This window comes from Pan paniscus, chromosome 10 (assembly GCF_029289425.2).
Source record: "Pan paniscus chromosome 10, NHGRI_mPanPan1-v2.0_pri, whole genome shotgun sequence".
NCBI lineage: Eukaryota > Metazoa > Chordata > Mammalia > Primates > Hominidae > Pan > Pan paniscus.
The window spans coordinates 17,213,873-17,238,000 of NC_073259.2; the positions used below are offsets into that span (position 1 = coordinate 17,213,873).

General features: G+C 42.9%; 1 protein-coding gene across 4 annotated transcripts in view; it reads left to right on the forward strand.

Annotated features, from left to right (window-relative positions):
• The window catches only part of ETV6 (ETS variant transcription factor 6), a 396,338-nt gene that overhangs the window by 249,793 nt on the left and 122,417 nt on the right, over positions 1-24,128 (forward strand). For 2 of the 4 annotated variants that reach the window (XM_063593357.1, XM_034935383.4), the window contains exon 2: positions 8,119-8,248. The exons of 1 other annotated variant lie outside the window; for it this stretch is intronic. In XM_063593357.1, the coding sequence (XP_063449427.1) occupies positions 8,212-8,248 (37 nt within the window). In that variant the 5' untranslated portion in view covers positions 8,119-8,211. The remainder of the gene's footprint in view (positions 1-8,118; positions 8,249-24,128) is intronic. One more of the 4 variants, XM_034935384.4, reaches the window with a different exon arrangement.

Consider the following 24,128-nt stretch of genomic DNA (forward strand, 5'->3'; position numbering starts at 1 on the left):
ACCATTAAAGGGAATAGCATTAATGGAGGAGAAAGCAGCTAATAAAGAGCCGAACTTGGCCACTTTGTTGTGCCCAGGATACAAGCTGCTGTTAATTTCAGTACCTGTTTCTTCTGCTGTTAGAACTAGGAAGAAGGGATTTAGTGACCCTCTTTCAAAAGGTGGATCACAAGCTTAGAGGCATTGCTGGATAAATTCAACAGCAAGACTTTATTTCTTCCCCAGAGGTGACGTCTGATGGTTCTGTATAAATAAAGTCACACCACCTTTCTTATGCTGAATTGATGCTGCTGACCTGCTGTTAGTAGGACATGCACTTTTATGGCGTTTCCAGGAGTGGTGATGTGTGTTGCTGAGCTCATCTAATCTCTGCTTTGAGCAAAGGCAATCCTCTATATCATGGCAGGGATTAGAGGTATAGCCTGGGGCTGCAGAATGGTGTGATTTAAATTTTCCCATGCAGGTTCAAAGCTTGTAACTTTGCCTGCATGTACATCCACACTGGGTTCCAGCCACATGAACTGGGCCACCTTCATAGACCTCCCTGGTAACCACAGCCTGACATGACAAGGAATCACAGTTTTACTTTCTGCTTACTATCCATGTTAGAAATATCTAAGGAAATTCAGGAAAAAAAAAAAAAAGAGAATTTCATGGCATGTCAAGAGTGGAAAGTATCTTAATTAAAATGTTTTAAAATGGGAACAATAAAGAAGTCGATTTAAGTTTTTTGCTTTGGTGCTTGTCTTAAAGAAATTGCTCCTAATTCTAGAAACTAGTGCTTTTTCTAATTATATTCAGTAGAACCCTAGGATCCTGTGAAGGGGCATAGGGGAGTAATTGATAAAGAAGGGGACTGTGGTGTCCATGTTTTATTTGGAGCCATTCTACCCACACTGTCATTTATAAGCTCTAACTTACCAGGGGAGATAAGATTGTATAGAAACAGCATCTTGCAGTTATAAGGAACCTTTAAGTTCTCCTACTCCAGTTCCTTCCCAGTGCAAGCACCTGTTTTAGAGTAACTGTTCAGCCTCAGCGTTAAGTCAGCTTTAGAAGAACAGTAAATCGCCCATGTATCTGGAGACTTCAGCTGTTTGAAAGGCCTTCCTTCTAGTGCATCGGTATCTGTTGCTGGCTCTGTCCTCTGCTACTACAAGCAAGCCTTGAGTCTCTTTTAGACTTGTCCTTCCTGTATTTGAAGACATCTCCGAGAAGATTTTAAATCTTTTTTCCCCTACAGGCCACATATATCCTTAATGCCTTCATCCATTCCCCTCTTGGGAATGTGCATCTTTGGGCCATTGGAGAGGTCTTGCTTGGACTGCGGCCACTGTGATTTCTGGGGGCAGACTCAGCTCCTTCTTGGTGTAGAGATCTGCCCACTATAGGCACCAAATAGATGTTGGCAGGCTTCTTTCCTCCTTACTGCTTCTGTTTATCTCACCTGTACTTTTAGATCTGCTGCTCTTGGGTAAGCAGATAAGAATAAGGGAAATGTCTTCCGTTGTTGTTAAAGACAATGTTAGGATAGAAAGTAATATGTTTGTACTCAAAAATGCCCAGTGAGATTTCTAGCCACGGCCAAGTTATCATTTGCATAAGCAACCTGGAAATGCCCTCTTGGTCCTACTGATTGTGTTCCATGGTTAATGTAGATCCCTGGATAAATTCGAATGGCTACTCCTGCTCAGAGGTCATGCCACGAGAACTTTTCTCATACATCAGATAGAGTCCCCTTCCCTCAGCTGAATGCATTTACCCCTCAGTCTGTGCTACCCATAGGATAAGCAACATGCATAAGAAGGTAGGTGCCTTGGCTTAGGCAGCTCTGTTGAGTCACCCTCAAGAATCCTGCTGGAATTCTGTGAGGAGTGAGGATGCAGAGCAACGAAATATTCGAAGGCTGCTATGATTTTTACAAGCTTGAACCTGTCTCTTGGAATTCCCCATTGTGAAGTCATTGTTGACTGGTTGGCATTATGAAGCAGTTCAGAGAAGTAAAGTTAGATCAGTCTGCACCCAAATACCAGCCACACCATCTCCCGAGCTGGTGACTGGAACTGTGGTTTTCAAGTCAGTTTCCTCATTGCGGAATGGAGATAACGATGCCTTCCTTGCAGGGTCATTGTGAGGCTGAAATAAAATAAAGGCTTCATAGGAACACATACCACGTGCTCACTTAATGCTAGCTCTCTTTCCTGATTGTGGCAGTGACTGTATTTTCCAGCTAAAATTGTGACACGTGTTCTGAGAGGTGTTAAGTATTTATATACAACTACCCATATGTATTTATGGGTAAAAGGACACGGAACTTTAAATATTGAGACCATCCTGGAAATTCTAGGACGTATGATTGCATAATTTGTAATGCCTGCTATAGGCCTAGCCTCATAGTTGACCCTTGATGGTTGCTGAAATATTTCTTAATCATAGGGAGAAAAAAAACTCAATGACCTTTTACAGAGATGTTTGATTGCAGGGCTTATTGCTAATGCTCTCTGTCTCTCTCTCTTTTTTTTTTTTTAATCTCACTATGCAAAGATAATACAGGTCTGGGTAAGAGGAAGACTTAAGATGCTTTGACTTAATTATATCTGTTTGACAGAAGCAATATACTGCCTTCTGATTTTAGGATGTAACCATCCAGAAAGGCAGAAGAAAGGGACAATTTCAGTTCTAAACAGGAATCCGAATATCTCACGTCCTGAACCATCTACATAAACTAGAGAAAGGGCACTCCTTAAGACTGGTGAAGCGGGCTCCTTGGAAGATCCCCACAGCAACATTGAGTTTGGTTTGTCTGGCGCACCCTCTCCCCAAGGGCTGAGTGGGCCATCTGGGTAACCTAGGGAGGAGACTTCAGATGCTAGGAGTATAGTTCCTACCCATCCTCATTTTCACAGGGTACGCTCATTATTTTTCCCTTGGAAGTACTGATATGTATTCTGCAAGATGAATGTTGAGACCCAAACACCATTTGGCTTGTAAAAATTAATGACTCAGCATCCAGAGGGATGTTGCTTTCAGGGCAGGGGGGACACTGGACACCAAGAAGAAAGCCAGCTTGGGCCCCTATACCATCTTGGATGTCTAAACCGTCTTCTGGTAACTCTCTGGATGAAAAGAAATCATGAACTTCACTTCTGTGATTTGGTGGATGTGGATTTTGCTACATCAAAATTTGTATTTGAGTCTCTGTGGTGTTCTTTCTAGCCGGGATGCTAGGGTATGCTCTTTCTTTCTGGGGAGATTCCAAAAATGTTACTCTCTGTGGCTGTGTGTACAATGTCTATTTAGAAAAGAAGACTGGCATTTGCATCTTCTCTCAAATTCTTTAAGTTTATCTCACTGAATTTTGGAGTGGACAAAATATTCAATAGCTTTTTTCAAGTGAAAAAAATGTCGACTTTCAAGAGTGTATTACTTTAGGTTCTTGTATATATCTGTGCTTTCCTGGTGGCAGAAACCTGGAAAACTCTAGAGCTGAAATTTCAGCGTATTCAATTTTTTGTTAATGTGTCTATAGCTTGTTAATAAAAGCTTACTTAATGAAAGCCAACATCACCACCACTTGAATTATTTTTGCAGCCAGAAGAGTGTACTTAAATAATTGTGTATTCAGACTTCACTTTAATAAATTTCAATAAATAGCTTCTCATAGGAGAGGTTTCTTCTGTTGAATCTGTAGAAGTTGACGACGGTACAAGCATCAGCTTTCTCAGGCAGCTTTTCTAAACACCTGCAGGGTGGAAAAGAGATCCTTCTCTCAAAATACTGAATATTGCTGGCATGACCACTCTTGTCACTAGTGCCTGCTGTTTTCCATCTTATCTGGGTTGCAGGTTTCTTCACAGTGATGGGACACCGAAGTGCAATGGGATGAAAGCATGCCTGTAGCATTTTTACCCTAGCTGTGGGGAAATGACCACCATCCTGTGTCCATGACACTCTTCCTCCTCAGGACTTTCAAACTAGGCTTCAGAAGCCATCACTGGGGGCAGTCCTGGCATTTATAATGGGGATAGGGACAATTTCCAGGAAAAGTTTCTATATCAAGGACATCTCAGTTCTGCAGCAGAGAAATCTTTGAAATTACCTGCAAACCATCTTTTTGCAAGCACAACCAACTTTATTTCTGTTTTAATTAATTCCAAAAATGCTTTATTTCCAGAATGTTAATATTTAGTTAGCAGTAGGCTCTAAGTTTCCCAACCCCTCAGCCTTTTCAGAGGGTATAATAATAAATGTGTAAATGTGCTAGGGGATCCCCGTGATTTATGGAAGCTTTATATTGAATAATTTTGAAGAGGAAAGACCTTTTGGTAATAATATTCATTTTTTGACTCTTCTGTAATATGCAACCTGAGGGTGGGGGTGGGGGAACGTGGAGAAATGCCATTCTCCTACTGAGCACAGACTGTATACGCCTATTTTACAGGGAAGTCACGGGCTCCTAAGCATTCAGTTTAAAAATGAGCAGAATTAGATGGGTACCCTTCATTGGCCCTTCATGGCTAGGGGAGAAATGGGAGAGGGAACGCAGCTCATTTTGGCTTCAGTCCTTACGCTTTCAAGAGACAACCCTACTCCATACTCCATTATTTTTTTTTAAAGCTTTCTAAAATGGTTGGTGAAATTTACATTTCAACTCTTGCCTACAACAGTTTTCTGCCTTATTTTCTCTTCCCAGCGCTTTGTGCCACCTCCTTGACAACCTGCTCATAGGTATTACAATTGGCCTCAGAAATTGCAGTGCTTCCCTTTTGTTCAGCTGGTTGGCTTGATAGGTTGTATCTGCAAATTTGAGAGCGGCGTGTTTTATTTTTTACGGCATCTAAACAATAATGTAACCACATCACGGCATTCTGAGTCACATCATTGACCTCCACCAGCAGTTTATCCCCCTACAACACTTGAATACATTAATATCACTGTCTGTAGCATTTTAATTTAATTAGAGCAGCGGTTATAATCCTCTTGGGAAAATCGTTATCCCCCCATACACACACACACACACACACACACACACCCCTACTCCCCATAATGTTAAAAGAAAGAAAGCACCTCTGGTTTTCATCTGTCTGACAATTTGCTTTAGAGGTGGGACTCTCACCACCACCCCATCCTTTGTTGGGGTTGCACCAGAGAAGCAGTTGTGAGAGTAAAGAGGTTCCCTTTATTTGGGAAATTAGACGTTAGTGTCCTTAAACTTCTCTGTCTAGATGTCTCCATCTGAGATAGTGGTATTTGCTTAATTTTTCCAATTGCTGATAGTCTGCTGATGTGCCAGGGTAGATGTTAAGTGCGAGGTTATTGCAATAGAGTGAAAAATGAGCACTGCGAGAGTCACCCTAGAGATTCACAAAAAGAGAGACAAAAGGAGTCTCTGTAGTGTGGGATTCCCAAGAGTGTGTTTTGTTCTCCTTGGAACAGAGCCCACTCACTGTACAGCATCCTTTTGGGGTCCCCAAGTGCTCTGCAGCCACCAAGCCCAGAGTTACCTTAGGTGTGCCATGGCTACTAGAAGAGTGCTCGGGGCCCTAGAAGCACATTGTGCATTTGTCCGTCTTGGTCAAGGTAACCTCTCTTGTTGCTGACAAGTCTCTTCATTGAGCCTTTGAAAAAGAGCTTATGGTGTGGAAAACTGTCCTCCAGCTGAGTAGAAACCATCATCAGGAATGTGAGGAGATCAGTGGGCCACAGTCTCTTCATCTCTGGCCTTCCTTTTATAAGTTTTCATCATGAAATAGCAGTTGTCTCCATCTAAAATTGTTTGGACGGGGTTTGCGGGGGATGGCGTCAGATCCCAGAGCAGGTGCAGAAGTGTGGTGTTTCAGCTTAAGGTCCGGGAACCATGTAGAAGTGAAAGCACACCAAGGGGTTACTTTTAAAGAGAGCACAGTTGAAAGGAAGGTCCAAAGCAATGATAATTTAGTAAATTACAGTATATACACTTTCAGGGTAATAGCTAGCCAGACTCTTTTGTCAGCTGGCTGGGGATGGAGTTCCTAAGAAATGAAGTCCAGTCAGCATGGAGGGCTGGGTTTCTCCCAGCTTGCCTTGGTGGAGTTGGGGCAGGCGGGGATGAGGCGGCCTCACTCTCATGAACTAGCCAGAGTGTCTTGTGAGTTTCTCTTTGCTTCAAGGGAAAGAAGAGTCATTGAATTTCGAAATGCTGTCTTGTTTTTTTCTTGCACTCATGAAGCACCATTTGAAGACCCTTTGGCTGCCCGATGTTTTCTTCACCAAGTTTCACTTCTGCAAAAACCCTAACAAAACAGAAAGCTATTTCCGAGAATAAAGTTAACGGTAGATATCTAGACATATAGTGGGATTTGGGGGGTGTCAGACAAGAGTTGAAGAGTATGGAGAATTTGTTAAATTCTAAAAACAGACTGTTTGAAATGCTCAGAAGCCCACCTCACCTTTAAAAACCTCTGAACAGATTTTATGTTTCCTATATGTGTGGGCTTTTTTTTTTTTTTGCTTTTTTCATCCCAAACCAAACACCAAAAAGTATAACCCATCCTTAAGTTAAAGTTTCTCAAAATACGTGTGATGCCTGCTAAAGTTCAAGAAAAGTGCAGTTGAAAGTTTTGCCTCTGGGTGACTTTTTACAGGACATCTTAATTGACCCAGAAATGAAACCTGGGATATATGTGCCTGCCCTTCATTAAGAAATTCACCAAGAAACCTCAGGATGTATGTTTAAACAGAAATATTCCAACTGCCCTACTTGCTTCTGGTGGGTGCCTTAGGGAAGGTATAGCAATTCCATTCGGAAATTATAACAATATGTATATATTCATTTAAAATCAAAACTTCCTACCACAACTGCCAGACTTTCTAGGCTATGAGCAGAGGAGAAGCTTTAATTTGGTTATAGGCCGAGGACTCCGCCGCTTCCCTTTGCACATTTGATGAGATGTAAAATGTTAAAGAACTATCTTTCCAAAACATAAACACTGCCTTCCCTTTACTTAAATGTACGATTTTCTTTTGCTCTTGAGTTTTATTTTCATAGTGGCATCTTACTGGTCTTTCCTTTCCACCATATTTTTGGATGTTGTGTGTTCCATTTTACATTGCCCAGTTAAACCACAGACACTCCTGAAGTTATGTTTACATGTGGACTGCAAGTCAACCTAGTTGGCATGTTGATCTAAGCTACAAATTGCACTGCTGTTTTGCCGAACCCAACAGTCGGTTTCTTGCCATTATTTGCGGTATTTTAACTTAAAACTCACGGTAATCCTTCTCACCCCATCTAGTTTGTTTTAATTGATCTAACAAACACTGCTTGTTTGAATTCAAATGGAGGATCCATGGAAGCTCTCCCACCCCACCCTTTGATACTTGATAAGGGGTCAAACAGTACTTCTTTTAAATTCAGATAATTCTTTGAATGAACTATGAAATACTTCAGAGGGAAAGGAAATATCGATTCTGAGATGGAGAGTAAAAGAACAAGGAGATATTCATTACTGTTGCAGATAATTCCTTGCAATGAAGGAAAAAATTAGACATTGGATATTTTTGGTTGTGGTGGTTGTATAGTGAGATAGGTGGACAATAGAAAAATCTTCCTTGTGGATTGAAGTTCTAAATCTAGAACTTATCTTTGAAGCTGTCACTTTACTTGATCAGCTCACTATGGAAGTGAATCTAGAATCATACTTTGATTAGAAGCTGGGGATACTGCTACAGAAGAGAAAACATGGCTTTAATATAGTGATGGCATTAATTATGTGACTTGGGCAAGTCATTTTTTAAAAAGTTGTCTTTAAGCCATTCTCTCGGACATATTTTTTTGTTCCCTTTTGTCCCTCCTTTTTACTTGTACAAACCACAGGGTGTACACCTATTGACATAAGTCCAAAGTAAAGGCTGTTTTCAACGATGGCAGAGTTTTGTTATATAGCCCCAAGGCTAGGCATCTGAAAGACAACTGTATACAGTGTCTCTACGGAGAGAGTAAGCCGGATTGCTTGGGAAGCTGGTACTGCCCATGCCCCACCTCCCTTTTGCTCCCCACCCCGAGATGGTCTCATACCTCCATTCCAAGCTTTCATTGTCTCTCTCCCCCTCCCCTCTTCCTGCCCTTATTTTTAACAGCAGGAACGAATTTCATATACACCTCCAGAGAGCCCAGTGCCGAGTTACGCTTCCTCGACGCCACTTCATGTTCCAGTGCCTCGAGCGCTCAGGATGGAGGAAGACTCGATCCGCCTGCCTGCGCACCTGCGTGAGTGTTCGTGACCGGAGAGGGACAGAGGATTGATGGCATGGGGCGGGGGTGGCAGGCAGTGGGCTCCAGGCCAGAGAGGGGCAAGCTCTGAGGTGGTTTTCACAGGACTTCGCCACGCTGCTTTGGAATCTTTCACACCCCTCTACCCCCAAATACCTTTGAAAAATTTGAGGTTCCTGTTCCTTGTTTCTCAGTGTATTCATTTCTTCCCTGACTATGACATGTTAAAAAAAAAACAAGAAACCTGGAAACATGCAGTATATGGCAGAGCCAACTAAATCTCCTAGTAGACAAGATGATTTTTGTGTGTGTGCAAAGTTTATCTGTATTCTCAAATTCACGCTTACTCAACTTTAATATTTTCTTTGGTCCTAAATTTTGCTCAGTTTGTGAGTCAGACTCACTCCTGCTTTGTTTTTAAGCTGTGCGCTCGTCCTTTCTTTCCAGGGCCCTCCCTCCACTCCCTGTCTGTGCTGGCTACTTTTCTTCCCTTCGTTTTCTAGGCCTGCGTAGGTCCTCTCTCTTGCCTCCTCTTTCCTTCACCTCCACTCTCTCTTGCTTCTCTTGTGCTTGCTTTGCCTCAGCAGCTGCAGTCTGTAGTGGTTCCACCTTTCTCTCCCAAATCATCTCTACCCCTTGGCCTACCACTTCCCCGTCTCAGTCCTCAGCTGCAACTTGGCAGAGGTTTGGGGCCCACACACCTGTGCTGCTGATACTGGCTTCCAAAGCCGTTGACACCTGCTGTGTCCTTTTTGTCTGCCTTTCTCATACTGCCACCCAGCTCAGGTGATAAAACCGGATTGGGGCAGCTGGAGAGACTGAATCACCTGATTCCCACCCTCTTCACAGTGTCCAAGAAAATGCCAGCTTCTCTGCCTTGAATGTTATCCTGAGGGCACAAGACTAGCTTATAGAGGACACTTGAGGTCACCTTGGCCCTTCCAGTGACTTAAATGGTGGCACAGTCTTGTTCACCATCTCTCTCCAGCAGGGTGATGCTCTCCAGTTTTTCTCCTCCTGTTCCACCCTCCTCAGAAGGTTGCTTTCTGAATGCAGAGAACAGGAGACAGAGGATGCAGGTTCTTCCTTTCTCTCTCTGGTAATTCAGGGAATCAGATGACTGTGATATGGGGGCTCCTGGGGGAACACTGCTGGCTTATGCCTTCTGCCCCAGAGGGCAGACGGTTGCTGGGATGTTTGTGAGGAGTTGGGGGCATGAGAATCCTTTCCCTCCTGCAGCTTGCTGCGTCCATCAGTATTTACGAAGTTGCTGCCTGCTATGGTCAAGACATTTCTGCTTCATTTGGGCAGGGAAGTAAAGGACACAGCCCTACTCTACCATCTTTTCCTCTACTTTTAAGGAGGTTCGAACTGTAAAGGTGCCAGGGTCATGGCTGGGAACATCAGTGTTCTTAGGAAACTGGAATGTTACGGCACCATGGGAGCAGACACAACTGGAAAAGAAACAGCAGCCAAGTGATAGGAAATTTTCCTCCAGAAGTCATCCTGTGACCGATATATTCACTTCAGAAATATTCGCCTCAGGATGGAACATACTCATGCCACGCAGGCAGAACACTTCTGCTACCTAATTCATTCATTTATTCATCTCACAAATAGTTATTGATTGCCTCTGCTGTGCCCGGCACTCTTCTGTGTCCTGGGGGTGCAGAAATGAACAAAGCAGAAAAAACTCCCCTGCTCTTGTGGAACTTAAATTCTAGCACAGAGAAAAAAAAAGTATCAAACACTCATCACAAACAGGCTGAGATTTCTTTCATAACGTTTTATTCCTATATATTGCAACATCCCCCAAGGAGGCCCTCGCTCCTGGTTCACTTCTGGATGCCTTGACATATGGAAGCTCCTTAACTATCTTCCACGAGATGTTATCCTGACAAAACGAATAAGAAAGCAAACAAACACACTGAACTGGAGGTCAGGAGATCTTAACTTTTAGCTAGTTCTGCTGTTCGACTATGGGTAATTTAACTCAGTTCTCCTAGCATACAATACTGTGTGTGGACAAGAAAATGTTTAACAGCCTTCCTAACTTTAAAGTACTATGATTCTCATCTGAGGCATCATTCTCCTTGCTTTGAATTGTTTCTTCCATACTAACACTTGAATTTTTTCTTGAGTAGACAGTTTCCTTATTGAGCCGTGTCTGTGCTGCTTACCAGCATTTTGGTAGCGCCTTCTGTGTGCCTAGCACACAACCATAATAGCTAATATTTATCACGGGATTACCCTGTAGCAGGCACTGTGTGAAGTCCTTTACAGGAATTCTTTTAATTCATTCTCACAATACCTGTCAGGTAGGTCTTCTTTCTATCTCCATGTCACACATAAGGGCTTAGACAATTTAAGTAATTTTTCAAGGTCGATCACAGAACCAGTAAGAGATAGAGTCAAGGCTCAAACTCAGTTCTGGCTGACTCCAGAGCCTAGGATCTTATATCCACTATACCACCAAAAAGTGTGTGTTTAGTAAATATTTTTTGGATGGATGGATGGATGGATGAATTCAGGGTTGACACTTAGCCAGTGTTCACTGGTGTGGCCGTAGCATTGGTTTATGGCTGGAATCTATTCTAATTGCTGTTCTGTCTGTTCTATCTGTTGTTGAATGGCTTGCATATCACCCTTCGAAGGATGGATGGGTCCCCACGTAGACAGCTATAAAATATAGAACTGCAGCACATTCCCGGAAACCTTTCCATTTCATCAGTAGTTAGACTATGGATTCAGATTATGGTAATGATTTTGCCTGAATGCCTACTCTATGGCAGTCTAACTTTATATACCTCTCCTTGGTAATCTGCATGAGACCTATTGTGACACCATTGGTTCTGACATCTGTATTGAATCCTCTGGAAGTGGAGGTTCCCAGGCTCTTGCTGTTTGCCCTCAGCTGGGACTTTCCAAATGAGGCTGAGCTTCTGTCCTCCCTCTCCCATTTCAGGGTTCTGCTGCTTGTCATCCTGTTTGAGAGGAGCATATAGCCCCTACGATGACTGAAGCTGTGCCACACACTTAAAGATGCATCCCAGATGAGTTTCCAAACCTAAAAGAAAATAAATATTCTAACCAGGGAATTGGGTTATTGCTGTTTTAATCTGGGATTCCAGACAATTCCCAGTGGAATGCTCATGGAAAGTACGGGGAAGAATCTCAAAGCCAAGACAACAGCGGGACATTTATGGTATTGCTAAGTCCAAGGCACTTGTAGCTGCTTATTTTAAAGAGATACTCATCAGATTGGTATGCCTCAAAGTGGGTTCTTTTCACCATTTTCCATTGATTACCAGATAAATCCTCTCCCTTAATTCTTCCTTTCTCTTCTTTCATTCTTAAATCAACTTATATTCTTGTGGATGGGGGTAAAGAGGAGCAGAGATCATATTATTTAAGGTTCTCGTACAGAGAGTTTCTCACCATTTTATTCTGCAAACACAGAGCTATACCCAAACTGAAGACACAGCATGACAAATTAGCAAGTTATTGAGAAGTAGAGAGTGATGCCTTTTCCTTTTATTTGCCAGTGATAAAAGCAAAGTGATAAATGGCGTAAAGTGTTAAGTGCTGATTAGAGAGGACTTGAAAAGGACTGGCAAAGCAGCCTGGGCAGAGTGCAAGAGGAGAGCCCAGGGAAGAAAGGCCAGACCGTGCCATCCTGCTCTGACTCACTGCCCAGATTACCAGGACAGTGCCCTTCAACAGTCCTACAGCAGAACTACTCTGCTTACCAGGAGAGCAAACACAAGTATGTTTGTTGAGAGGATAGAAAGGGCATCATTTTTTCTCCTTCTTCCTCTTCTTCCATAAAGGGTACTGAACTTTTTTTGAAGCTTGAGGGTAGAAGAGCCGAAGTACAATTACAGTAGACAGGTGGGAAAAACAAAAGTTGCATTCTTTAAAGGAACATAAGCTTTTCATTGTAGCTTGAAAACACTTGAAAGACCAAGGACCCCCAAGGGTGCCCAGGCAAGGTCACTCTTGACTCTACGCAGAGAAGGGCTGTTGCTGGGAGCAAAGGATACCTTTGCCCAGTTCTCACCAGGCGACTTGTAGTCTCGCAAGGGAGGGACGTTTTCTGATTTGTCTACCCAAAGGCCGCCCTTTTTCTAAACTCATGGGGGAGTGGCTGCTGAAGGGGGCAGTTACAGCACCTCACGAGGTGCTGCCAGCCTGCTCATTGGCAGAGGCTTACCTTATGAAACACTGGGCCTCAGACAGTGATGCTCAGGCCCCGCCTTAGGATAACAATATAAGTATAGTTCAGATTGATGGGGCAGAATTTAAATAATTAAATGTCGTTATTTTAAATTTCTTTTAAACATGAGCATTTCACATTTAGTTGACATTGCGCCATTTGCCCGCAGACTGTGCATTTTGCAGTGTCCATTTGGCCTTCTAAAATCCCTGTGAATGATATTTAAAAATCGGAACGTAGGACTCATTCATCATATTTAATAGGGTTAGGGTTTATGATGTTGCGGGTTAATAAATAGCCATAATAGCCGCTCGGCGTTTTCTGGAGTCAGAACACCAGAAATAGTCCCTTGGCTCTCTTTCCTTTCCTTGTGAATCTTTCAAAATTCTTACATTACTACTCCTGCTTGTGTGTGTTTAATAATTTAATTTAATGCCTTCCTTTGGAAACGTTACCTCGCTGCTCACCCACTCGGCTGTTTTGCCTTCTCAGCAGAGTAACTGAGTTTAAGACAGCCACGTGACAGGCACAGCTATATTAGAACCAGCATAGTGAGAAGGGATGCAGTGCCTCTCTTTTCTAATTGGGTAGAGCAACAATTTTATATGCTTTCACATTATGTTTGTTCCCAAAAAAAAAGAGGCAAAATTGGGAGCTGAACGTGATCATCATTATTATTTTATATTTTTATACATAACAAGATGCGCTCATACTTATTGTCTCACTTAATTGTACAGCAGGCCTTGAAGCAGGTGCTATTGATTCTGTTTGATGGGCTGACCGTGTCTCCGATAGATCAACTGGATTGTCCAGGTTCACACAGCATGTGAAAGGCCGAATGTGATTTCTACTTCTTGAAACCACCTTTCAGCTTTTTTAGGAGAAAACATAATGACATAAAGAGTTTCATGGACTTGAAAGTAGAGGCACTGCTGACCGCTGAAGTCTGGGCAGCCACAGGTGCAGGGACTGGGACCGGTGTGGTTCTAGTGATGCCACCTGATCATGAAGTTGTGCTGAATCCTCAGCAGACTGGCTTCTGCCTCGTAGTAGGATGAGGGAGAGGAATCAGGATAACAGCCTGTCCCTGTGGATAGTTTATTCTGGTTTTGTTCACCAGTCCTGCTGCCTTCCCGTTTGTTCTCTTACGAGCTCAGGTTAGAGTTGAATTTCTCCCTGCAACCAGAATGCCAGGGCTGGTCCTGTAGGCCCTGATGGGCAAGCTCTGAGAGTGGGCTCAATCCAGTACCCAATTCCCCAGCATTTTGCTAGGGGTGCCCTTCTAGGAGCAAGGTCTCACTGCTTTTGGAAGTCTCCAAATAAAAAACCATGGTAATAGAAAGGGCTTGGGTCTGGATAGACGTGAATGGACTTGAATTTCAGGGTTGGCTCTATTAGAGAGATGATTTAACCTCTCTAAGACTCAAGTTTCTAACGACACCTACTAATGAGGGCTTCTTAGAAGTATCAGAGCTCATTTATGTATAGCACCTGGCATAGTGCCTGGCCTGCAGTGGCCAGGTAGCTCACCAAAGCTCCATTTCTGTTTCCGGTTACGGTGAATAGCCTGTTGAGGAGGTGGCTTCCCCATGCAGGAGCCAAGGGAAGCAGGCATGTCGTTGTCTGTGTGTTTCATTAAAGAAAGGACCTAGGGTTCTGTCTGTGTATTATTGAGACTAATCTTCCTAAGTCACAATGGAAATAAGCTTTGCTTTCAAACGATCCCCTGTGATTTCCGGGGGCTCAGTTTTGCTCTAGGGCACTCCATCCCAGGACCTTTTCCTACCCACATGTCTCTCCCTCAGTCTGGAACTTTCTTCCCGGTCTCGCCTGAATCTGTGAATCTCCTTCTTCAGCCTTCCCCACTCTTCTAATACCTATCAAGTCCTCCCCTGTCCTTTGCTATCACATCAGTGTTCCAAAAATGGCCTCTCCTCACAGCTGCCCGTGACGTGCAGTGATATCACCAGCAGAGTTGAGACAAGGACAAGGAGAAGAGATATAATTCTCTGTCAGTGTCTTACAAAGCAGTAATGACTTCTAACAAAGCCGACCAGCCACTAGCATTTTCTACTTTGTTCCCCCTTAAGCCTTCTTTTGGGTGCCTTCACTTTTTACATCCAAATGCTTGAAGCTTTCTACTTTCCCCGCGGCACATGTGGCTGTACGAAGGCCCTGGTTAGCTGCTTCAAACAGCTTGAAGAGCAAAAACAGCCCACAGCAGAACAGCCAGGATGCTTTGGAAGGGAAATTTCCTTTTTGGGTTTGCTGTCTGAAAGAATTTCCGATGCAGGCAGACGTTAATTCCTAGCTCCATGCTTCCTGATAAGGAAGCAGCTTCAATAAATGCAGCTATTTATAGATGTCTTTTTTTTTTTTAAGAAAAAAAATATATAACCAGAGGTTTACTGACCTTTTCTTTCACTTCACATTTCATGCAGTGAGCTCTGTGTGCATTTAAGGCAGTTCCTCCAGCGTCAGCTCTGACAAAGTGGCCCTGGTTTCGCTGTGGGGGATGGGGAGGGGAGGATGAAGATGGCACGGCCCCTCATTAGTGTCACGGGCTCTCCCTTTCCTCAGAGTTCTGAAGTAGACATTTGGAAACTGTTGACAATGGGTTGTCCCTACCTGGTGCTCTGCGTTATTTATGTGAGCCCAGAGGTGCCCAGCTTTATTCTAGACTCAACACTGAAAGGTTATAGCAGACTAAGAGAACCCTTTAAAAAATAAAAGACGATGAGAACCAGTCCATTTTATGAAACTTGAACAGCAACAGGAAATCAGAAACTTTATTTCCATTTCTTCTTTTTTTCTGTCCGTTGCTTCCTCTTGGATTTTCCCAACCCTCAATACGTCTGTGGTCTTTCTCTTGTCTTGATGGATTTCCGCAGATTGAGGAGTTCCTGTCCATGAGCTCCACAGTCACCCTTACATGTATCTACCTAGTACTTTCTGGCAGGTGTGATAAAGGTTCAGTGTGTTGGCTTGAACTGTGCTTCTCTAAGTTACTTCTCACCTCCTCTTATTATCAGAAAGCATTGGTTGAGCTGAGTATATACAAATACAGCAGTTTCCATGCTCAAATAACTGATATTTTCTCCCATTTTGCTTCATGTGTGAGTTACACCACATTAGTAATTCAAACTTTTGGGGTTTCTGGCAGGATGACCTTGACAACTTTATCAGAGGTAAATGTTAGCAGCGATGTTTAGATGTTGCTGCTTTTGCTGTTGCCATGGGTGGATTCTGATTCTCAGTTGCCTGTACCATGTGTGAGTGTTTTGTGGTTCATTTTTCTGATCTCTTCTGAAGGAGGGGTAGAGCAGGACTTGAGAGATTTAAACTGGCCCTGGCTCTGGCCACGTGCTGACTGTAAATTCCCAAGTATAATTAGTCACACTGCCCCAATATTTACTGCCTCCATCTTGGGTGTGTGGACAAAACCCCATTCTTTCAACATTGGTCTCCATTTCTGCTTCCAGCAGATCATGGATACCAGTAGCTCTCAAATGGGGCTGTAAGATTCCAGTAGTAGAAATGCAGATGATGGGTACGGATAATGGATAAAGAACTGTAGATGTGGGGTGGATGACGATTGGATACCTAGAAGGGAAAGTTGACTGCACAGGGCTACGCAGTGAATACCCTATTTTACCAGGTCAGCTGAGGCTAAATTCTCTACTTCTGGGGTGGGGGTACTAACTGAAATGGTTCACTGAGGAGGGTGAAGGTTTGTAAGGGAAGATGTAACAATACTTTTTTAAAAGCACCTAGGACAAGTTTTAGGGTGTCGAATAGCACCATTTAAAAATTATAGGGGTGTCCAGCAATTTATGGAGCTCTGATTGAGAAGTATCATTGTTAGGATTTTATTACCCATTTGTTTTCCAGAAGTAGCTCATCTTTGCAAATGAGCTTTTAGTTTTTTGGTCATTGTACCCTACCTGCCAGCTCACAGGAGCCTGTGTTTCTCCTTAGGAGCCACTCTGAGGTCAACCGTGTTTAAGATCATAAAGCCACTCTAGAGAATCTCTGTGGCATTGTTGTGTGGAAGAAGAAATAATGATCACTACTATTATTATATATATGTATGTGTGTGTGTGTGTGTGTATATATAAAAGTATGTGTGTGTGTGTATATATGTATATATGTGTGTATATGTATATGCTTCATATATATTATCCTGAATAATAACAAACTCTGCACAGTAGATATTATACCTGAGGCTCAGGTAAACCACTTGCCCGAGGTCACCCAGAGAAAGTGGAGGAGCCCCAATTTGAATCCATATCTAATTCCAAAACCCAGACTTTTATTTTCCACTTCACCCTATTACTCTTTAAAAGTCTGAGGAGCAAATGAAAGTTGTTTCATTCTATCTATTGGTTAGAAGGAGAACATCCAAGCTAACAGGCTGATTTTTTTTTTCCAATTTTTAAGCATAATATAAATTACTGACAAGAGGGCCCAGATGGATAAAATCAGAGCTATAAACCAAATTATCTTTTGAACTTAAAGGAAGAGAAATTTCCATATCCAATCCTGTATGCACACTGTTATCTGCCAGATAGTCTCAGGTATGTGTATAAATTCTGGAGTGTTAGAAACAAAACTAAATGAAGTAAAAAGAGGTTCCTTGTCTATTATTTTCCATCTTTTTTAAAGAGATGATCTACCTCACAGATGGTTATTAAACAGTAAGAAAGATGCTGTGATTGAATGAAGATTGTGTTACTGAGTTTACACCTTAAAACACTGAACTTCCTGATAATTTGTGTTAAGCCAACACGCTTCAGAAAAATTGCCTGACGTTTGGTGCCTTAGTTTACCCACGTGGCATGTGTGCCAGAACACGCTACAACAGGGTAAGAGGGCAGAGAACATGCTTTTGTAGGGGTCAGTTCCTTGAGCTCTGGTTCTACGTGGCTGATTACTTGGGTCATCCCAGCAGTTCATTCCATCTCTCAGGACTGTGGTTTCCACATCTGCAAAGTGAAGTGGCCTGAGTATATGATTCCTAAGTTCTCCCCAACTCAGTCGTCGCATCGTTCTCTTATTCCAGAAGAGAAACACAAGGGGTATCAGCAGTGGAACATTATCTGTAAATGCCAGATTTCATGATCATTCACTTGATTTTTAGGACTCAACATCAAATTTTAGTGCAGATGGTGGTACTTTCATGACACAGGAAATTGTCCTTCGTTTTACCTGTGATTGTTTTGGGAGGAAGCCCTCCTGCAAGGAAATAGGGAAATCCAGCACCCAGCTCTGGTGAGCATTTCCCTACGGTTCCTGTGATTGAAATCGGGTTAATGCTTTTGTGGGATGAGAACTGGTGCCAGCTCCTAGGCCTTGCAGGGCTTCTAAAGACTGTCCCTGCCACTCTTGCCTTATGCTGGTTCCCAGGACCTTACAGCCAGATCACAGGCCTGCTCCCCTGTTCTCATAGCCCCCTTTCTGGCCTGAGAATTGTCTGTGGCTTGGCCCTTTGCCCCATGCAACATGCACAGGTGTGGCTTCTGCTAACTATCTACTTGACCCCAACTGTGTGATTAGCGGGAATCCCCTCTGCAACTCAAGGCGTGTTTGCCTTTTCTGTAACCTGTAAAAAATTTCAGTCTGCGTTTTTCTCCCTCTGGAGATGATATCCACTGGGTTTTAGGCTTTACAGAGCCAGCTGATCTGCGTGGATGGGCCACACTATCCTCCCTTAGCCGGCTCCGTAGCACATGCACAATTAATACTGCATTAATTAATTATGGGAGAAAAAAAGCACAGTTGGCAAGGGAATGAAGGCTTTCAGCTTCTAAAGTGAAGGCTTTGATGCTGAGCTTGAAAGTACATTTCCATCCGCCTCAGCCAGCAGAGAGAATCTGTGACACTTATACCATCCCCTGGGCATGAAAACTCACACCCAAGGAAAGTATTTCTAAATAGAGGCCCTCAACTAGTTGCTGGAATCATCTACTCATTGCCATGGGCTGTGAAAAGGGGGTGTAAGATTAGGGAGAAAAGACTCGCCCAAAGCAGCAGTGATTCGTGACCAAAGCTGATGAGGGGTTTTATTTTTTCTCCTTAAGTAGCTCTTAAGTCACCAACATCAGGAACTCTTTGTAGAGAAACAAATATGAGTAAGTGATTTGGTGCCAGCCCTCTTGAGGACATAAAATGACTCTTTCTCCTTCCTCCTCCTCCTCGCATGCCTTGCTTCAGGAAGGAACCCTAAGGTGGTGCAGGTTCCCAAACCTGTTATTCGGATGGGTTGGAAGGTTCATCTCTGTTAGGCATGGTTTCCCACTAGATATGAACAAAGTCGGGGAGAAAATGCTTTCCTTTTTCATTCTGATTCCTTCACGCCATTGTTCTTGAACTCCTCAGCTCCCACACTGACTCCTTTCACTTCTCCTATGAGGTGGTAGTGAAGCCACCTCACAAAGTCCCCTCTCTGAACAGACGCAGTTCTCGTTCCCCTATCTACAACTCTGTCAAGCATTTTTCGTGGGGGCTCTTGCTGACCTTAAAATTTGGCCATGATTCAAATATTCACCCAGGTATCTGGGGTTTTATTAAAGGTCTTTTAGGAACACAAAAGTAGGAATTCCCTGAGAGAGGTTTTCTTCACTTGAGACTCATGAATTATAAACGAAACTACTGGAATGCCCTGACCAAGTGCTGAGAGGAGCTTCAGAGACCCACAAAAACCTAAAAAGATGTGAAATTTGTCTCTGATCAAATAGATTTTGGACCTTATGAAAGAAAATAAGCTTTTCTTTTGATTCTTAGAGAAAAATTTTTGCTTCAGATGAATCCAAGTGTGTGTGCACGCACGTGCTTTCATTGGGATCGTCTCATAGCTGTTATTCCAGATACCTGCTTCACAAAGCTTCTGTGATTATTCCTACTACTGTGACGATTCCTGCCACCCCAGTGATCGGGGAAAATAACTTGAAATACAACTGGGTATTGTAGCATTGGCACTGTGCAGACGCTGTGTAGCTCTCTCATGTCTGGTACTTCTTTGTTTGCTAAAGGAGTATTGAGATTCAGAAAGTGGCTGCCTTCTAAACCTTTATTGTTCAGATAGCATTACTTTGGACCCAGGACAGAGGGCTTATACTTGACTGTGAACGGGGTGAATGTTATACTTAAGCAGGGAATGTGGTCACCCAGTTGCAATGATTTAGAGTGCTTTGAACATAAATATCTCCCACGATGAATGACCAGGGTGCCTGAAATTCCATTGTTGAGACATTCCTTTTGGATCAGGCATTATTTCCACATAGCTCCACTTTTAAAAGTAAATCATTATGGCAGCAGATAGTTATGGAGAGAGATAATTAATACCTCAAGTCCCTAATATCTTGATGAAAATTAGCTTATCAGATCTCTTGAATCTTTTGAAGTGGAAGGACCGTGGCCAGCACGGAGTGGGTAGAGTTGGAAATAAGCACTATAATTTTGCTTAGGGCTGGCCTTCTCTGTAGATAAGACAGACGGAAAACTAGATGGAAAATCCAGGCCTCCTGATTTAGACAAAACATTGTGAGCCTGGAGCTCTGAGGCCAGGATGAGCAGTCTGCTACTTACTGTGCGTGGCCATTGCTCTCAAGACATTGCCATCATCAGTCTTGGCCAAAGAAGGTCAGGTCTCCTCTAGTACACTGGCGATTTGAGAATGTGCAAGTCATCTGCATTTCTTTGACAGGAGTAGTGAATTTGGGAGTATAAATCTGAATCCTTAAGCCTTTCAACCATTCTCACTAAATGTCTTTACTTCAGGGATGATCATGTTTGATCGTAATGCCAAGATCTTGCAGATGTATAAAGGGCATGGTAATCCAAGTCTTGAGTTGAAGTAAGTGGTCAGGAAAATCTTGACCCTTGGGGAAGGAGCTACCAGAGCTGGGTGGCCTATGTGTGTGTGACAGGGAGGAGGTGTGCAGAATTTGGGGGAAAGATCTTTTGTAGTTCTCCATGTGGAATAATAACTTCCATTTATTGAGTGCTTATGGTAGGCGCTTTTCACATGTATTGTATCATTTAACCCTCTAGGCAGTCCTGTGAACTGGGTTTTATTATCCTCATCTTACTGATGAAGAGTCAAACTTAAAGAGGAAAAGGAACTTGACCAGAGTCACAGAGGTGGTAGGTGGGAGATAGGTCCATCCAATATACACCTTGCCTTCCAACAGAAGCCAAAGCCCTATTGCCTAATCTCTTCACTTTAAGAACATGAAGAATAGTGTTGAGTTCCCCTTTGAGATCTGACTGTGGTTAAAGCTTCACAAATTTCAGAAAAACAGAATAACTCACTAAAATAAAAATTTAAAGCTACCCCACAGAAAACATCTACCACAACCCAAAACTTCAGGGTTTATATATCCAGATTTTAGTGAACTATATGACTCTCCCTAGTCCCTTGCTCTGTCTCCTGGTAAATACTGTCCCTTTCAGAGCCCTGGCACATACATAGTGTAATAAGATCAGACCCCATCCCCCTACCATTCCAATGCAATCTAATTGCAAAGTGAAAATCCAGGGCCGTCTTAGATCCTCATCTATCTACGTCTCTCTTGGTCCCCACCGCTTGATACACAGTCTCAAGTTCAATACCATTCTCTCTTTTTGTGCTTTAGGTCTCTGTATTGTTTCCTTTTCACCACTTTTTTTTTTTTTAATGAAGTGATTTTAAATGGAAAATTAAAAACTTAACTGTGAATCTGGCAGTTTCCTGCTAATGCCTCTTTGCTAAGAAGCTTCATAAAATACTGTATCTTATTCACTTCAGCACAGCTGCTGTGGGCTCTCACCACTTAACCATTCACAATATGTCTGAGAGATTAATTTTTATAAGGCTGTGGCTTGAGATATCTCCCCCTTCCTTGTTTTACTTAAAATCCTCAGTGGGAAAGCGTGCATGGGGAAAAAAAAAACCACCACCACCCTGGATAAAAGGTACTTTGGTAACATACGTGCTTTAGGAACATTAATTTGTCATTTTATTTTCTTGTGCCCTCTTCATTTGAAATGCTGCAGCCTTTCTGCCAGAAGTCTCAAGTTTGTGTATGAGACTGAGGGGGAAACGAGAGTAGGTACCTTGTGCTGAGACTGTCCTGGGACAGTCCCGTGGTGTGTGTGAGCGTCTGTGTGATGCAGGTATGCTTATTTCTTCATGAAAGCCGCAGGTACTGGTTGCCTCTCGCAGGGTTAAAACTCTTGGTGGCTCACAGGAGGTGATGAAGGGCAAGGGCAGGGGAGAATGAAGAAGAAGGAGGAAGGGGTGGGCCAGGGTCGGTTTCGGTGGGGTCCCCACTTGCTGGGTGAAAGCTGAACTGTTTATCCACACATCCCAGCAGCAGCAGAAAGCCAGGGGTGTTTTCAGGACTCAGCTGCCAAAGTTTCTTGAAGCAGCTCTGCTCAAAGGCATATGCTGGGCTCACTTCTGAGGGAAATTTCCTTTTTGGGGAAGTTGAAGCAAAGGAATTTCCTGTGTGGGCAGACAGAGCTTCCTGACTTGAAGGCTTCTTGGAAGGGAAACAGTTTCATAATGAAATGACAAATTAAAGACATACCAGCCGGGTTCACTTCAAAACAGCTATTGAGAGTGCAGGCAAAGCCCTATTATACTCCCTCACAGAACAAAAATAAATCCCATCCTGACAGGTTTCTGTATGCCGGATTATATCCGTCCCCCCACACCTTTCTTCACAGCCTTCTTCATGCTCCCTTCCTCCCACCCCCGCCATTAGCTGCCACCAGCTCCATCTTGAACAGCTCTCGAGAGCAGCCGGCAGCCAGGCCGGGAGCCTGTTTCTTGCTCCCTTGCTTTGTGGCTTTGCCCATCCCTGACCTGCATGGAGGCCTTATAGGTTATGTGACAGCCCTATGCTGCCAAGACACAGAAATGACCTCTTTCCTTCCCCTTTTGACATAAAGCAATGATTGAAGACGTCTTCAGCAATGGGGTGGGGGCGGGCAGTCAGGGGAGAATGCAGCCATTTCCTCAGGCCGGCCTTTAAAATCTTGAAGGCAATAAATGTAAGTGCTATTCCGGTCTTGGGAGCTGGGTCTGAATTCTTTGCTTTGTTGAAGGAAATAGGGCTCTGTGCTGGGTGGACGATATTCTTGTACCTGAACATGTCATTTTCTTCAGTTCCATCAGCCTGCATGTCGTGCTTTGTTTTGTTTCTGAAATTGACATGATGATGCCTTAGGAACTAAATTTTTTTCTTTAATGGAACAGGCTAGGAGAAAGAAGGATGGCGGTATCATTTGGGGCGTGAGAACAGTCATTATTAATTAGGCTTAAGTTAATGAAATAAAAAAGGCACAGGCTTTGAAATCAGTTGTCTAAATTTAAGGGCCAGCTCTAACAATATACAACCAGCAATGTAACCTTGAACAAGTCACTGAACCTCCCAGCCTCAGTTTCCTTATCTCTAAAATGGGTACAGTCATACCTTTTTCACATTGTTGTGAGGAAATTAGATTATGATTTCAGAGGCACTTTGTGAATTCCTATAAGCCTTCATACTTCTTATTAAACCACTATTGGGATCTCTGGAGACTGAAATACAGTATTAGGCTAAGACAGCAGAATTGTAGAATTTGTAGATCAATTTGGCAAATATTTAGTAGAAGTCTTCTATGTGTGCAGCATGGCTCGACTCTGTGGGGGAAAATAAACAAGTGGAAAGTTTCAGGTGGCCACATGGTATAGCAGAAAGAATATTGGACTTGGGGCCAGGAGGCCAGGGTTCAATCCTGGCTGTCAGTCAGTTGCCTGTGACTTGGTATGAACTGTTTAACCTTGATGAGCCTCAGTTGCTCATCTGTAAAACTGGGAGAAATCAAACTCTATGACTTTAATAAACTCTGTCCAACTCTAACATTGTATAATCAGTTTTAAGAGGTTTTTGCCTTTCACAGCTGTTTATAGGATTTATTCTAAAGAGTAGGGAAGAAATATTCATTGTATAACAGCTTGTCTGATGAAGAAGATTGCATGAAAAAGCTACACTTTTTTAATATCTGATGTAAACAGGAAAAATGGGTGCTTGCCAGATATGTCATCTATAGCAACTTGTTTTGAGGGGGTCTCTGAACGCCGACATGAAAATGACTAGGATCATGGGTTGAACATGAGTTTGCTCAAGAGAAGGTTCTCTTGGGGCTTTGGTTTACTTCCTCCCAGCTGCTCCAGGGAACACTCAGGATATTTCCAAATGGCTGCTCACTTAAGCCATTCCCGTTATGGTTCTCCTTGTCCAAATTGGCTTCCATGGTACAGTCCCAGTGTTGACTGGTTCTGCTAATTTGATTTTTTTTTTTTAATGTGCTGATATGTAGTTTTAGGACTGCTGCATTATGGTTCCTCTATCTTTCCGTTTGTATTAGTAAAGAACTATTAGCAATTTTGCCTCAAACAGTCTTCTAAGCACGCTTTTTGATTGGAGAAAACCAAGGTACCAGAAAACTTAGATACCATGTGGAAAGTCACAGTTTACTGGGTGTGTACTATGTGTTACTAGTGCTTTAATAAATTGCCTCATTAATTTTATTCTCCCAACAAGCCTGGCAGGTAGCTGATAGTATCTTTGCTTTACACATACAGAAACTAGGGCTTAGAGATGGTAAGTAATTGGGTCAAGGCCACAGAAC